This window comes from Corythoichthys intestinalis, chromosome 18 (genome assembly GCF_030265065.1).
Source record: "Corythoichthys intestinalis isolate RoL2023-P3 chromosome 18, ASM3026506v1, whole genome shotgun sequence".
Taxonomy (NCBI): domain Eukaryota; kingdom Metazoa; phylum Chordata; class Actinopteri; order Syngnathiformes; family Syngnathidae; genus Corythoichthys; species Corythoichthys intestinalis.
The window spans coordinates 5,165,989-5,178,762 of NC_080412.1; the positions used below are offsets into that span (position 1 = coordinate 5,165,989).

General features: G+C 40.7%; 1 protein-coding gene across 1 annotated transcript; it reads left to right on the top strand.

Moving 5' to 3' along the window:
• Positions 1 to 1,251: 1,251 nt before the first annotated feature.
• On the top strand, positions 1,252 to 11,083 carry LOC130906912 (uncharacterized). The gene is made up of 2 exons (XM_057821629.1): positions 1,252 to 1,386; positions 9,792 to 11,083. The coding sequence occupies exon 2, from the start codon at positions 9,881 to 9,883 to the stop codon at positions 11,069 to 11,071; it is 1,191 nt and encodes a 396-aa protein (XP_057677612.1). The 5' UTR covers positions 1,252 to 1,386; positions 9,792 to 9,880; the 3' UTR covers positions 11,072 to 11,083.
• The last annotated feature ends 1,691 nt before the right edge of the window (positions 11,084 to 12,774 follow it).

The following is a 12,774-nucleotide window of genomic DNA, read 5'->3' on the forward strand; positions in this document are numbered from 1 at the left end:
TGTTAGTGACCATGACAAGAGGTTGGTCTCCTTAGAGGAGAATGCGGAGTCCCTTTACCAACGATTGGAACGTGTTGAGACAACATGTGACGCACTTCGGCTCGATAACAAGCGGCTATCGGCTAAACTAAATGACATCGAGGGAAGAAATCGTCGCTGCAATGTTCGCCTTGTGGGTTTACCTGAAGGTATCGAAGGCCCGCAGCCGACAAAGTTCTTTTCCCAACTTTTGAAGGAGCTGCTGGGGGGCGGAATTTTCCCAACTGCTCCGGAGTTGGATCGAGCCCATCGTAATCCAACCTCCAAACCAGCTAACGGGAAGCCAAGGCCCGTCCTGGTTTGTTTTCATCGCTACCAGAATAAGGAGCTGCTGGTCCGGGAGGCACGGAAGAGACGCTCGCTCGAGTACCAGGGGCACGCTTTCAGAGTGTATGAGGATTATACTCTGGAGGTGGTGAGCCAAAGGAAACCCTACGGCGCGGTGATGGCTGCGCTATACGAGAAGGGTCTTCGGCCCTCGCTGCTCTTCCCTGCTCGGCTTCGGATCGTTCAGGCTGACGGCACCCGCGTTTGGTTCGGGTCGGTTGATGAAGCGAATAATTACATCCAAAAGCTCGATGGTGCTGCACATTGACTCGATTCAGTTTTGTTCATGTATGTTTGTGACAGTTTTCGTTTATGACCATTGCTCATTGCTGCCAGTTTGCTAGCTACATGTTTAAATTGCACAACGTTGTGCTGTTTTTTTGTTTCTTTTTTCCCCTGCTGAAGACACGTGGCATATCGATTCTGATTGTTGCTAGCGTTGGCATTTAGTTACTTAGTTAATTATATGAAGGACGTGCTCATACTGAAGTAATGGTGATATTTTATTTTCTGGGCAGGTTGATGGACCTGCGAGTATCGGTGCAAACTCGGGTTCGTTGTTTTTGTTTTGTCCCCCCATACTTGGGGTATTTTGTTATAGAAGTTTTCAATATGGGGTTTTCACAGTCATGGGGATCATTATGTTATTACTTTAGCGGGTGAGGGATTAGAGTTATTAGGCTCTATCTGGAAGTTTTAGCGTTAGTTCGGGAAGGTGTGCTGTTTACTCTGACAGCTAGTTTCGCCTTAGGGGTTCGAGGTGGGTTAAGGGGTGGTGGTTTCACTCATTGTAATATTGTCATTTGCTGTCACTTTGTCATTAATGCTGTCAAAATGTTACTATATTTTTTGGGTTTAATGCTGACTATTGTCTATATAATATTACACAGAGGAGCGTCTTGATCTGGTAAGCTGGAACGTTAAAGGCCTTAACCACCCGGTTAAGAGAAAGAAAGTATTGGTCCACCTGAAACGAATGAGGACGGCAGTCGCCTTTCTTCAAGAAACCCATCTTCGAAGGTCAGATCATTCGCGTCTGAGATGTGAGTGGGTGGGGCAGCTCTTCCATTCGACGTTTCAAGCTAAAGCAAGAGGGGCAGCTATATTGATAAATAAAAATATCTTTTTTACTCCCACTGGAATCATAGCGGACCCAAATGGTCGATACATTATAGTACAGGGTAGCCTTTACAACATAAAGGTAATTTTAGCGAGTGTCTATGCTCCAAATCTTGATGACGCGCAGTTTTTCGTACGACTTATTCAATTGCTCCCTGATGTTAACTCCCATTTACTTATAATGGGTGGTGACTTTAACCTTTGTTTGGATCCTTTGCTCGATAGGTCGTCGCATAGGTTTGGCAGGGTTGCATCCAAATCAGCTTCTTACCTCCAATCGTGTTTTTTAGAACTTGGTGTTTCCGATGTATGGCGTTTTTTACATCCAAAAGATAGGGAATATTCTTTTTTCTCGCATGTACATCATACATACAGCAGAATAGACTATTTCTTTACTGATAATAGATTAATATCCAATATTCGCTCCTGTGAATACCAAACTATAGTTATTTCAGATCATGCACCTCTTGCGCTGAAGTTAAATTTACCGGAAGCAGGTGCTACCAGCAGGAATTGGAGGTTTAACTCACTTTTACTAGCAGATGAGGCTTTTCGTAAAATTTCTTTCTGATCAGATTACGCTGTTTTTAGATATCAATACCACCCCTGAGGTTTCTTTTTCAGTAATTTGGGAGGCACTCAAGGCCTATTTACGGGGCCAAACCATTTCTTATATGGCTGCCAAAAGGAGAAAAACCGATGCAAAACTTTTAGACTTGGACCGGAGAATAGCAGATCTTGATAATACTTATGCACAATCTCCTTCTCCTGCTCTGTATAAAGAGCGACTTCGTCTCAAATCAGAATATGACTGTGTTTTGTCATACTTTGTGGAGAATCTGCTGAATAGGAGTAGAAGTAATTTTTATGAACACGGGGACAAAGTGGGCTCAATTTTGGCTAGGCAACTAAAGGGTGTTAAATCAAAATTTACTATCACCGGCATCACATTGGATGGTAAAACTATTACGGATCAGTCGGGAATTAATACAGCTTTTAAGAATTATTATAGTGAATTATATACTTCAGAGGCTCCCAGGGACACAGAGGCCATGCTAAGTTTTTTTAAGGATTTGGAATCTCGACAGATATCTCCAGAAATTGTCTTAGAACTGGATAAGCCGGTGACTCAGCAAGAAGTTGGGAATGCCATAGCCGGGCTCCAAACTGGGAAAGCGCCTGGTTTAGATGGTTTCCCCAGTGCGTTTTATTTAAAATTTGCTCGGCAGTTGACTCCCATTCTGACGGCTGTGTATGGTGAGTCCCTGTCCTTAGGTTACCTTCCACCTACTTTAAATCAAGCTTGCATTACATTGTTAGCGAAAAAAGATAAAGATCCATTGAAACTTGGATCTTACAGGCCTATTTCTCTTTTAAATACAGACTACAAAATACTAGCTAAAGTACTTGCACATCGCTTGGAGTCTGTTTTACCAAATATTATAACCCATGATCAGACAGGCTTTGTTCAAAATAGACGTTCCTTTTTCAATATCCGTCGGTTATTTAACATAATTTACACTCCTAGCCAGTCTGTCTCTGAATGTGTTATAGCTATGGATGCCGAAAAGGCTTTTGACAGGGTGGAATGGAACTATATGTTCGAGACGCTAAAACAGTTTGGATTTGGGGCTACATTTATATCTTGGATTAGATTATTATATTCTAGACCTGTGGCTAAGGTTTTAACTAATAATGAGCTTTCAGAGCCATTTAATTTATATCGTGGGACACGTCAAGGTTGCCCTTTAAGCCCTCTGCTTTTCGTTTTGGCCATTGAACCTCTTGCAGTAGCTATTAGATCTAACCGATATATAACAGGAATAAATAGAGGAGGCATAGAACATAAAGTTTCATTGTACGCTGACGATTTACTCCTTTACATATCTAAAGCTCAAACTTCGATTCCACCTGCTCTTGACCTGCTACAACGATTCGGCAGATTCTCAGGTTACAAGCTCAATCTCCATAAGAGTGAATTGATGCCTTTAGATGTTGTCAAATTTGAAATTGGTGAAGTCAGCTTGCCTTTTAAAGTGAATATTAGTAGCTTTAATTACTTGGGAATATTGGTAACCAAGCAATATAAGGGACTCCGTGAGCATAATTTTGACAGGCTCTTGGTTAGGACTAAGACTGATCTGGCTAATTGGTCACTACTGCATACCTCACTAGCAGCACGCGTTAATGCTGTCAAGATGACGGTATTGCCCAGATATTTATACCTGTTTCAATGTTTGCCTATTTTCATTCCCGCTTCATATTTTAAAAAATTGGATTCAATTATTTCTTCTTATATATGGAATAATAAACAGCCACGTTTACGTAAAGAATTCCTGCAAGGGGCTAAATGCGAGGGCGGTTTGGCTCTTCCTAACTTTCAGTTGTATTACTGGGCCGCAAACTTAAATTGTATGGCATATTGGTCATATTACCATCTTAAGGAGAATGGTCCCACTTGGGTGCAGATGGAATCATGTGCATGTCTCCCAAATTCATTAGCCGCCTTGTGTGGTGCGCCACTGCCCTTGACAGCTGGGATATCGGGAAATAACCCGGTATTATCTCACTCCCTTCGGATACTTTCTCAATTTAGGAAAAAAAACGGTGTAGTTGGTACTTGCCTATTTAGCCCAGTGGCGTCGAATCATTTTTTTGTACAGTTGATAAAGCCTTTCATCTGTGGTCCAGCCTGGGTCTTACACATTTAAATGATCTTTTTGTGGATGATATTTTTGCCTCTTTTGCACAGTTAGTCCAAAGATTTAATATTCCTAATTCTCATCATTTTAGATATCTGCAACTTAGAAGCTTTGTTAAGAGTATCATACCACTTTTCCCAAATAAACCTCCTACAACAGTTTTAGATGATGTTATGTCTTTGGATCCGACAGAGAAAGGGGGAATTAAGCGCATTTTTAATCTAATTTCTCATTTGGCAGCTCCGTCCTTATCCAGACTCAAAGACCTGTGGGCACGGGATCTTCAAATACCAATCGGAGAGGGACTGTGGTCTAAGGTTTTGGGCAGGGTACATAATTCATCTGTGCGCTCGTCATGCTCTGATTCAATTTAAGGTAGTACATCGGGTACACTATTCTAAAGTAAGATTGTCCAGAATCTTTTCAGAAATCAGCCCTTTGTGTGATAGGTGTAAGCTGGTGGATGCAACACTGATCCATATGTTTTGGTTATGTCCGAGCTTAGAAATATTTTAGAAGGGTATTTTTGAAGCCCTCTCCCTAGTGTTGGGGCTCAGAATCACTCCTGATCCTTTAATATCAATATTTGGAGTTTTACCGGAGGGTCTGCGGCTGCCTACTTGGGGGTGTAGGGTTATTGCATTTACCACCCTTCTGGCACGACGTTTGGTTCTTTTGAGGTGGAAGGAGGCTGCCCCACCCACAATATCGCATTGGATAAGGGATGTGCTGATGAACCTTAGACTCGAGAAAATTAGATATATTCTTCGCGGTTCTGAAAAGAAATTTTACAGTACATGGGGACCTTTTCTTTCATTCTTTGATAACACCGCTACACAAGTACAGGAATGACATATGCACTGTTGCTGTACATTGTTAATTTAGCTATTGGGGATGGGCAATAGTATGGTCGCTTTCCATGCTGCTCCTATTTGGACATTTGAACGTATTGCACTGTATTTTGATTCTGTAACGATTATGTATTGAGAGTGATGGCATGGAAGAACTTTCTATGGCTCTCTGGACATTTACGATTAGACTTGGACTTCATGGTTGGCTGTGTTTGATAACTTAGAGTGAAACATTTTTTTTTTTTTTTTTTTTTTTTTTTTTGGGTGTGTGTTGGGGTGTTCTGTATTTTTGTAAAACCAATAAAAAGAAATTTGAAAGAAAGAAAGAAAGAACATATTCGCACAGTAGTTCGCAGAATGGGTCAAAGTCTCTCAATGGTAAGAAGATGCTGCCTCTCAACATGACAGCAGATGTGATAAAGACACTTGTGCTGTCAGAGTTAGATTACTGCTCTGAGATTTGGTCATGTGTTGCTATAACACATATAAAGACTTTACAAACTGTCCAAAATAGAGCAGCTCAATGTGTGCTTCGTTGTCCACTCAGAACGAATGTAAATTGGATGCACAACACATTGTCTTGGCTAAAACTTGAAGATTTACGGCCTCATTGCTTAATTTTACTAGAAATATTGCTACAACTAAATTACCAAATGTACTTTTCCAAAAGTTATATCTAAGCTCTGATGAACATCAATATGAAACTGTTATGCCATGGGGGGTAGATTCGTACAACCTAGTGTCAAAACAAACCATGGAAAAAGTACAGTCATGTATAGACCCTACTCACCAACGTCACAGAATGACGTGTCGCTGTATCCGGCCGCCATATTGTCCGTCTTCGTTTATCCGTATTCTCAATGGTTTCAATTTGTTGTGCAATTTATAGTGCAATTCATGGAAGCCCCGGTGCTTTCAGATGCTGTAAACTCATTGGATGCGTTGCATAAAAGGCGTTATGTGGAAAAGCTTCAGTCTATCCATTCGCCAGATCCATGTTTGATGCCTGAATCGATATTTTTCGACCCGATGTCTTCGCCCTCTCTGCCTGACATCTGCTACCCTGATATGTACAACTATCTTGTCCACACAAAATCAGCCTATTCTCACGAAAGTTTGAAAAACTCTAAGAGCAGCACTCTAAGCAACATTGCCCCGTGTGACCTTTTACATCCAATTTTCTGAAATGGCGACAATCAATTAAAAAAAAAAAGTTGACTGCAATGGCCAACGCTTCAAGGATAGGTGGATATTGGACTATTTCTACAATAAAACACGCAACAACTGTGTCCGCCTCATTTGCAAAGAGACAGTCGCTGTTTTCAAAGAGTTCGATGTGACGCGATAATATTACCGAACAAGACACGCTGACATGTACAACATTACAGGGAAGATACGTAGCGAGAAATTATAGCAACTTGAAGCTAGTTTAATTTCACAGCAGCAGTATTTCGCAAGAGCCCGAGTGTTGAAAGAGAACGCCACAAAGACGAGACTGTTGAAATTATGAATTGAAAAAAATAACGCAAATGTGACACACAGAAGGGCTTGCTAAAATTTGTTTAAATATATTGTTCTATGTAAATCAGCCAAGGTAGCCCCCCGCATTTTTACCACACCAAATCTGGCCCCCTTTGCAAAAGGTTTGGACACACCTGTTTAACTGATGATCCGTAGACGAGGCCAGCTTCTTTCATTTGGTACCAGGTATATATTATTCAAAATGTAATGATGGTGGAAGAAATAAGCATCTTGAATTTGAAACTGTATGTTGTCGGTGATTAGCCTTGCAATGATCTTAATTGTGGTTGTCAGCCCCAAACCGTCTAAATATATATCAAATGCATCTTACCAGATATAAAATGACTACCACATAGTCTGTGGCAATCGTTTGGAGCCCAGTTTTCTCGTCGAATTGCAGCAGTCCATCTCGCTCTCCTCTCCGGGTCTCTCGGAATACGGTAGAACTTCAAGTCTCTCCGTCTATCTTCACTGTTATTGCAACCAACCGCCACACACGCCTTCACCATTTTGATTATTAATGTTAACGAGCAGAAAAACATGCCATAATAGGAGGAATTTACGTAGCGGTAATGCTAAAATTCGACGAGTAGACGGACAACATGGCGCGGAGGCGTGGTTGTGACGTCATGTGAGAAGGGTCTATAGAGCAATGTTTGGCTGGAACACTTTGCCAAGTGAAATTATTTCTGCAAACAATAAAAAACAGTTTTAAGTTCCTTCTAAATAGGCATTTTATTAGTAATTAATTCTGAATTTGAAATAACTAACCACCATGAGCCAGAGAACTTCAAGGAACGTAAAAAAAAACCAAAGACCGGGTCATTTCTGTAGATGTAGTATATAAGTATTTATTAAGGGTGTAACGGTACATGTATTTGTATTGAACCGTTTCGGTACGTGGTGCTCGGTTCGGAACGGAGGCGTACCGAATGAGTTTCTGACGTAATGTAACCCTTACTTTTCGAGGCTGTGAGTCGATCGGGTTAGTTTCTTTGTGTAGATTATATTTACTCCGTCTTCTCTACTATAATGAGGACCAACACGGTACAACAGTATAACCCAGAAACGTCAACGGCGCGACAACGTGGCCACCGCGAGAACGCAGTGAAACGCGGGCGTTAAAGTCAATCAGCCAATGCACACCAGTCGCAGTGCGGCCACGTGTTAGACGCGTCCCAGAAGCGGCATAACACGATGCACGCAAAAAGAACGGCAGAGTTTATTATTTGACGCGAGACGCAATCCTCCTGGGTCAATACTACTACCGGTAGCTAGAATCGGGCAGACCGGAAGTCACTCGTGTAAATATCGGGTGGATCCGGTCGATTTTCAAACTAATATGCAATCGTAACCCACTTTTTGAGTCCATCAGATCTCTTGAGTGGTAGATCGGGGCACAGTTGACTTGTCTTTGTTGATTTACTGCTGTCTTCTCTGCTATAATAATAACCAACACGGCCCCGTGTTCAATACAAAACCCTTCTACCACAACAAAACAAGTAGGAACTAATATTCACATAGGAACTAAAGCAGGGTACCCGCGGGAATTTAGTTTTCCATTATTAAAGGTATTAAAAGTATTAAATTAGCTGTCGTAAGTCTGGAATTTTTTCACCGTGGTCTTAATTTTCAAGAACATCTCAGTGCAACCTAAATTATATCCGTGACGAAGTTTTTTTTTTTTTTTTAAATCCATAACGAAGATGACGCATAGAATTTTTATGATGCACTGCACTACAAATCGAAATGTAACTCGTGCGTTCCAAACCACCACAACCGGAAAAACGGAGAATCCATCGACCTCTGCACCAGGAATGCGTCCGTTTGTCGGTGGAACGAAAACCCTGCAGGCAGAAGTATTGTGAATTCTGAACACCAAAACAGATCACCATTCATATACTTCAAATGAGTCCATTGGTGATCTGTTTCGGATATTACGTCATTTTTGGTCGGCATCGGCTGTCACAATGTTGGTCATATTGCGTTTTGTTCCAGAGGGAGCGTTCCCGATGTCTTAACTGTCTTTTGTAACGAATTTTCAGTTTGCAGAAAAAAAACCCGCACATTTTCTTAATGTTTAAATAGTCTACATATTTTTTTGACTATTATAAATGCATTTACACAATGAAATAACGCTGGAAAAGTTTTTTAAACATAATGTTGCTCAAATCGTGGTTTTTTTCCAGAGGGAGCATTCCCGACTTCGTAACTGCAGCCAATTTAAGCTCATCAAGACTTTAATATAGAGGTAAAATCGAGCCTAAAAAGTCCAGTCCGACCCGAACTGGTCCGCGGGTATTAAAGCCCAACCCGCGTTTTGTGTGATAACATTTGTGACGATGTCTGCATAAAAGCGTGTCTTTTATAACGAATTCTCAGTTGGCAGAAAAAAAAACGCACATTTTCTGAATGTTTAAATAAACTACATATTTTTATGATAATTATGAATTTGTTTACACAACGAAATAACACTGAAAAAGGTTGTTTAATATAAATAAAGAGATGCGGTTTTGCGGACTCGCAGAGGGGAAGATTAAAAAGGGCGTATAGGCACGCTCTGGCTCTGCAATGACCATACATTGCCTTCTTTTTTTTTTCTTTTTTTTATCCAAATTATTTATTTTATAACAAGTATAGACCCTACCCACGTGACGTCACACACAGCCCTAAACCACGCCCCCGCACCATGTTGGCCGGCAACACATCGTTTTTCCCCATTGAGGCTACATACATTCCTCCTATTTACGGCGTTTTTCTGCTACTTAACGGCGATTAAACAAAATGGTGAAGGCATGTGTGGCTGTTGGTTGCACTAACAGAGAAGGTGGACGGAAAGACATAAAGTTTTACCGTATTCCGAAAGATCCCGAGAGGAGAGCAATGTGGACGGCTGCTATTCGACGCCAAAACTGGGCACCAAAAAATCACCACCGACTATGTAGTAGTCATTTTATATCAGGTAAGATGCATTTAAGATATACTTAGAGGGTTTGGGGCTGACAAATAACCACAATTAAGATCACTGCGAGGCTAATCGCCGACAACATAGTTTCAAATTCAAGATGTTACTTCCCTTTCTTCCACCGTCATTATTTTTTAAATAATTTTTAGCTGGTACCACGTGAAAGAAACTGGCCTCGTCGACGGATCATCAGTTACTGTTAACATCTTCACGTTTACACAGTCTATGGCCACATTTATACTAATATTCTAAATCTTTATTTTGCAGGGGAAAAAAATGAGAACCCACTGAGTCCAGACTATGTACCTTCAATATTTTCATTTATCAAATCCCCTGTCAAACGAGCAAGGAAAAAGATGGCTGACAACTTTGCAAGACGGCAAGAATTAAAGGCAAAAAGACTGGAACATATCCGTCGTAACAATGCAGTGGATGCATTGTTGGATCTTTCGAAAGAGTGTTGTCGAGAACAGAGTGTGTGTCAGGATGTAGAGGTGGCTGTTGAAGCTGGCCCCAATGTCAATGCCCCTCTTCTTGATATGGGGACCCAAACGAGTTGTACTATGGATGAAATGGCATCACTTGAGGAGGAATGCCAGAGGTTAAGGACTGAAAATCTTGAACTGAAAAGAAAGCTGAGTGAAACTAGCTTTGATGAGTCTGGCTTTACTGACGAAAATTCTGCGAAGGTGACCAACTTCACTGGACTTCCCTGTCTGGCAGTGCTCATGGCGATATTTGAGCTGGTGAAACCACACATGACTGAAAGGAAAGTGTCAAAATTCCAGCAGTTTATCATGTGCCTACTGAAGATGAAGTTCTTCATTAACAATGACTTTCTGGCCTGTTTATTTAAGCTGAGCAGGTCGAGTGTTTCTCGGATTTTCCTGGAAAATATTGAACTTCTTTATAAGTACGCTGTACCTGCTCTTGTATTCTGGCCTGATAAGGATATTATTCGGCAAGCTTTACCTGCATGTTTTTATGGAAAATTTAAGAATTGTACATCAATAATAGATTGTTTTGAATTGTTTATTGCCAGACCCAGTGACCTGCAAGCTCGCGCTCAAACCTACTCTCAGTACAAATCCCATAACACTATAAAATTCCTAATCAGTATTACACCTCAGGGGCATATATCTTTCATTTCAAAAGGGTGGGGGGGCAGAACATCAGATAAATATGTCACGGACCATTCAGGTTACCTGGATAAGCTCAAGAGAGGTGACGTTGTGCTTGCAGATCGTGGTTTTGATGTTGCCAATTCAATTGCCCTTCGACATGCTACATTACACATTCCTGCATTTACTAGAAGTAAATCTCAGCTGGATGCCATGGATGTTTTAGAAACTAGAAAAATTGCTAATGTCAGGATACATGTAGAAAGAGTTATAGGAATGGTTCGAAAAAAAATTTCTGTTCTAAATTCAGTAATTCCAATCACTATGATTCAATCAGCCAATAATGAAACGACATGTCTCGATAAAATTGTTGCAATTGCTTGTGCACTTTGCAATGCCTGCCCTCCCATTGTTCCGTCCGACTGATTTATAGCTTTACTGTGGAAATGAAATTGATAAATAAGATTAAACAATTTCTTACAATGGTACAGTATATGAGAATTTTATTTATTTTTTTGTTTGTTTGTACATTTTGTTCTCTTCAGCAATGTCTTACAATACTGACAAAACCAGCCCTTTTTAGGCATATTTTTAAGACCGCAGCATTCCTTGTGGAAAGCCTTAATCTTACAATCATCACTGCTGCAATTAATTATTGTCTTCCTGGTGTCAATTTTTTGGCAGTAACATATCTTGTTCTCTACATTTTCAACTGGCAAACACATTGTATTTTTATTGGAGAAGTACTTGCTAAGAAGTTCAGGTAGTATGCACATTTTGTAGAAAGTGGCAACCTTCTCCAATGCTTCGGCAAAGAACTTTGTGTCCAGGGTTATGCGCTGGATAAACATTTCTTTACCTGTCCACAAACACAGGTCACAGTAACTCCGGCCAGTCACAGCCAGCTGACACTGGATCTGGTACATGTATGTGTGGTCTGCTTTCAATCTGAAATGCCCATCAACAGACTCGATGCAGAAATTGTTATCTTGCACTGCACATTCGATTGTTGAATCTTTGTGGCAGAAAGAACATTTTATCTCCAGGAGTCCTTCTCCGCAGCAGTCACACGTCACTAAGCCATCAGGTGAGGCACCTATGTAAGGAAACTCCTTATGGATGAAGAATCCACACTCTGTCACTTTCATGTGTCTATGTTTTGGCTCGGTGATCATTTCATAGTCTTTCCTCACTTTCCATTCATGACTGCATCCATACCTACAACGATAAAATTATATTAAAAATATTAGAAATAATACACTCATGTTTGTCACTGCTACATTTCAATGAAAACTGAAAATATGTATCAATGGATAAATATTGTGATAAGATAATATAATGATCCTCCCCTGCAAAAAAATTGAATGAATGCAAACCTGTGAAAAATGCATTTATTTTGAAGGGACTTTATGATTTTTGATCATACCTTGTAGCCTCTGTTGTGAATTTGAATGCATCAGGGTAGCATATCCTCTGAATCAGTGAGTTGGAGGGATTTTCTATATTTGTCCGAGATGCAGCTTTAAAGTTACTAGCTGTAATACGGCCCGCCCGATATAGAAACCAGGATTTTGTGGTTGACTGTTCTCTAGTCATCTGTTCTATGGCACTGATCTGAAATGAAGACAAAATTTTCACTGAACTGGTCACAGCTTAAAATATTATAACTCGACATCGACAGTGAAATTGCCTTACCTGAGAATCATCAATTTTCATGTTGGTCATAATTGTACTTGCTTCCGCTATAAGTTCATCCAATGACTTAGACACATGTGTCTCCATGAAGAGGGAAGACATTGGTTTCGGCAAGTCCAACTTAACAGTCTTGGGGACAAACTCCTCACAGTAATCGGGTAAGACTGACAGCACCACTGGCTTGACACCAGAAGAGTGTAATTTTCGATAAAAGTCAGTATAATCCTGAGGGGGTAGCAGTACCTGTTTACCTGAGGTTACTGACTTAACTGACTCCCCAGCACATTTCCGCCTTTTTGCTGCTGGGCTTGTAAAGTCTATGTCTGATGATCTGGCATACTCAACATTTTGGTTTTGTGAAGGGGCTAGCCAGCTACAAGCAACTGAAGTTCTGGTAGTGTCATTTTTCATCTTTACAGCCGTTTCTACTGCAA

What these genes read in the sequence shown, in the direction of transcription:
- LOC130906912 (XM_057821629.1), top strand. Translation starts at nt 9,881, where the DNA reads ATGGCTGACAACTTTGCAAGACGGCAAGAATTAAAGGCAAAAAGACTG.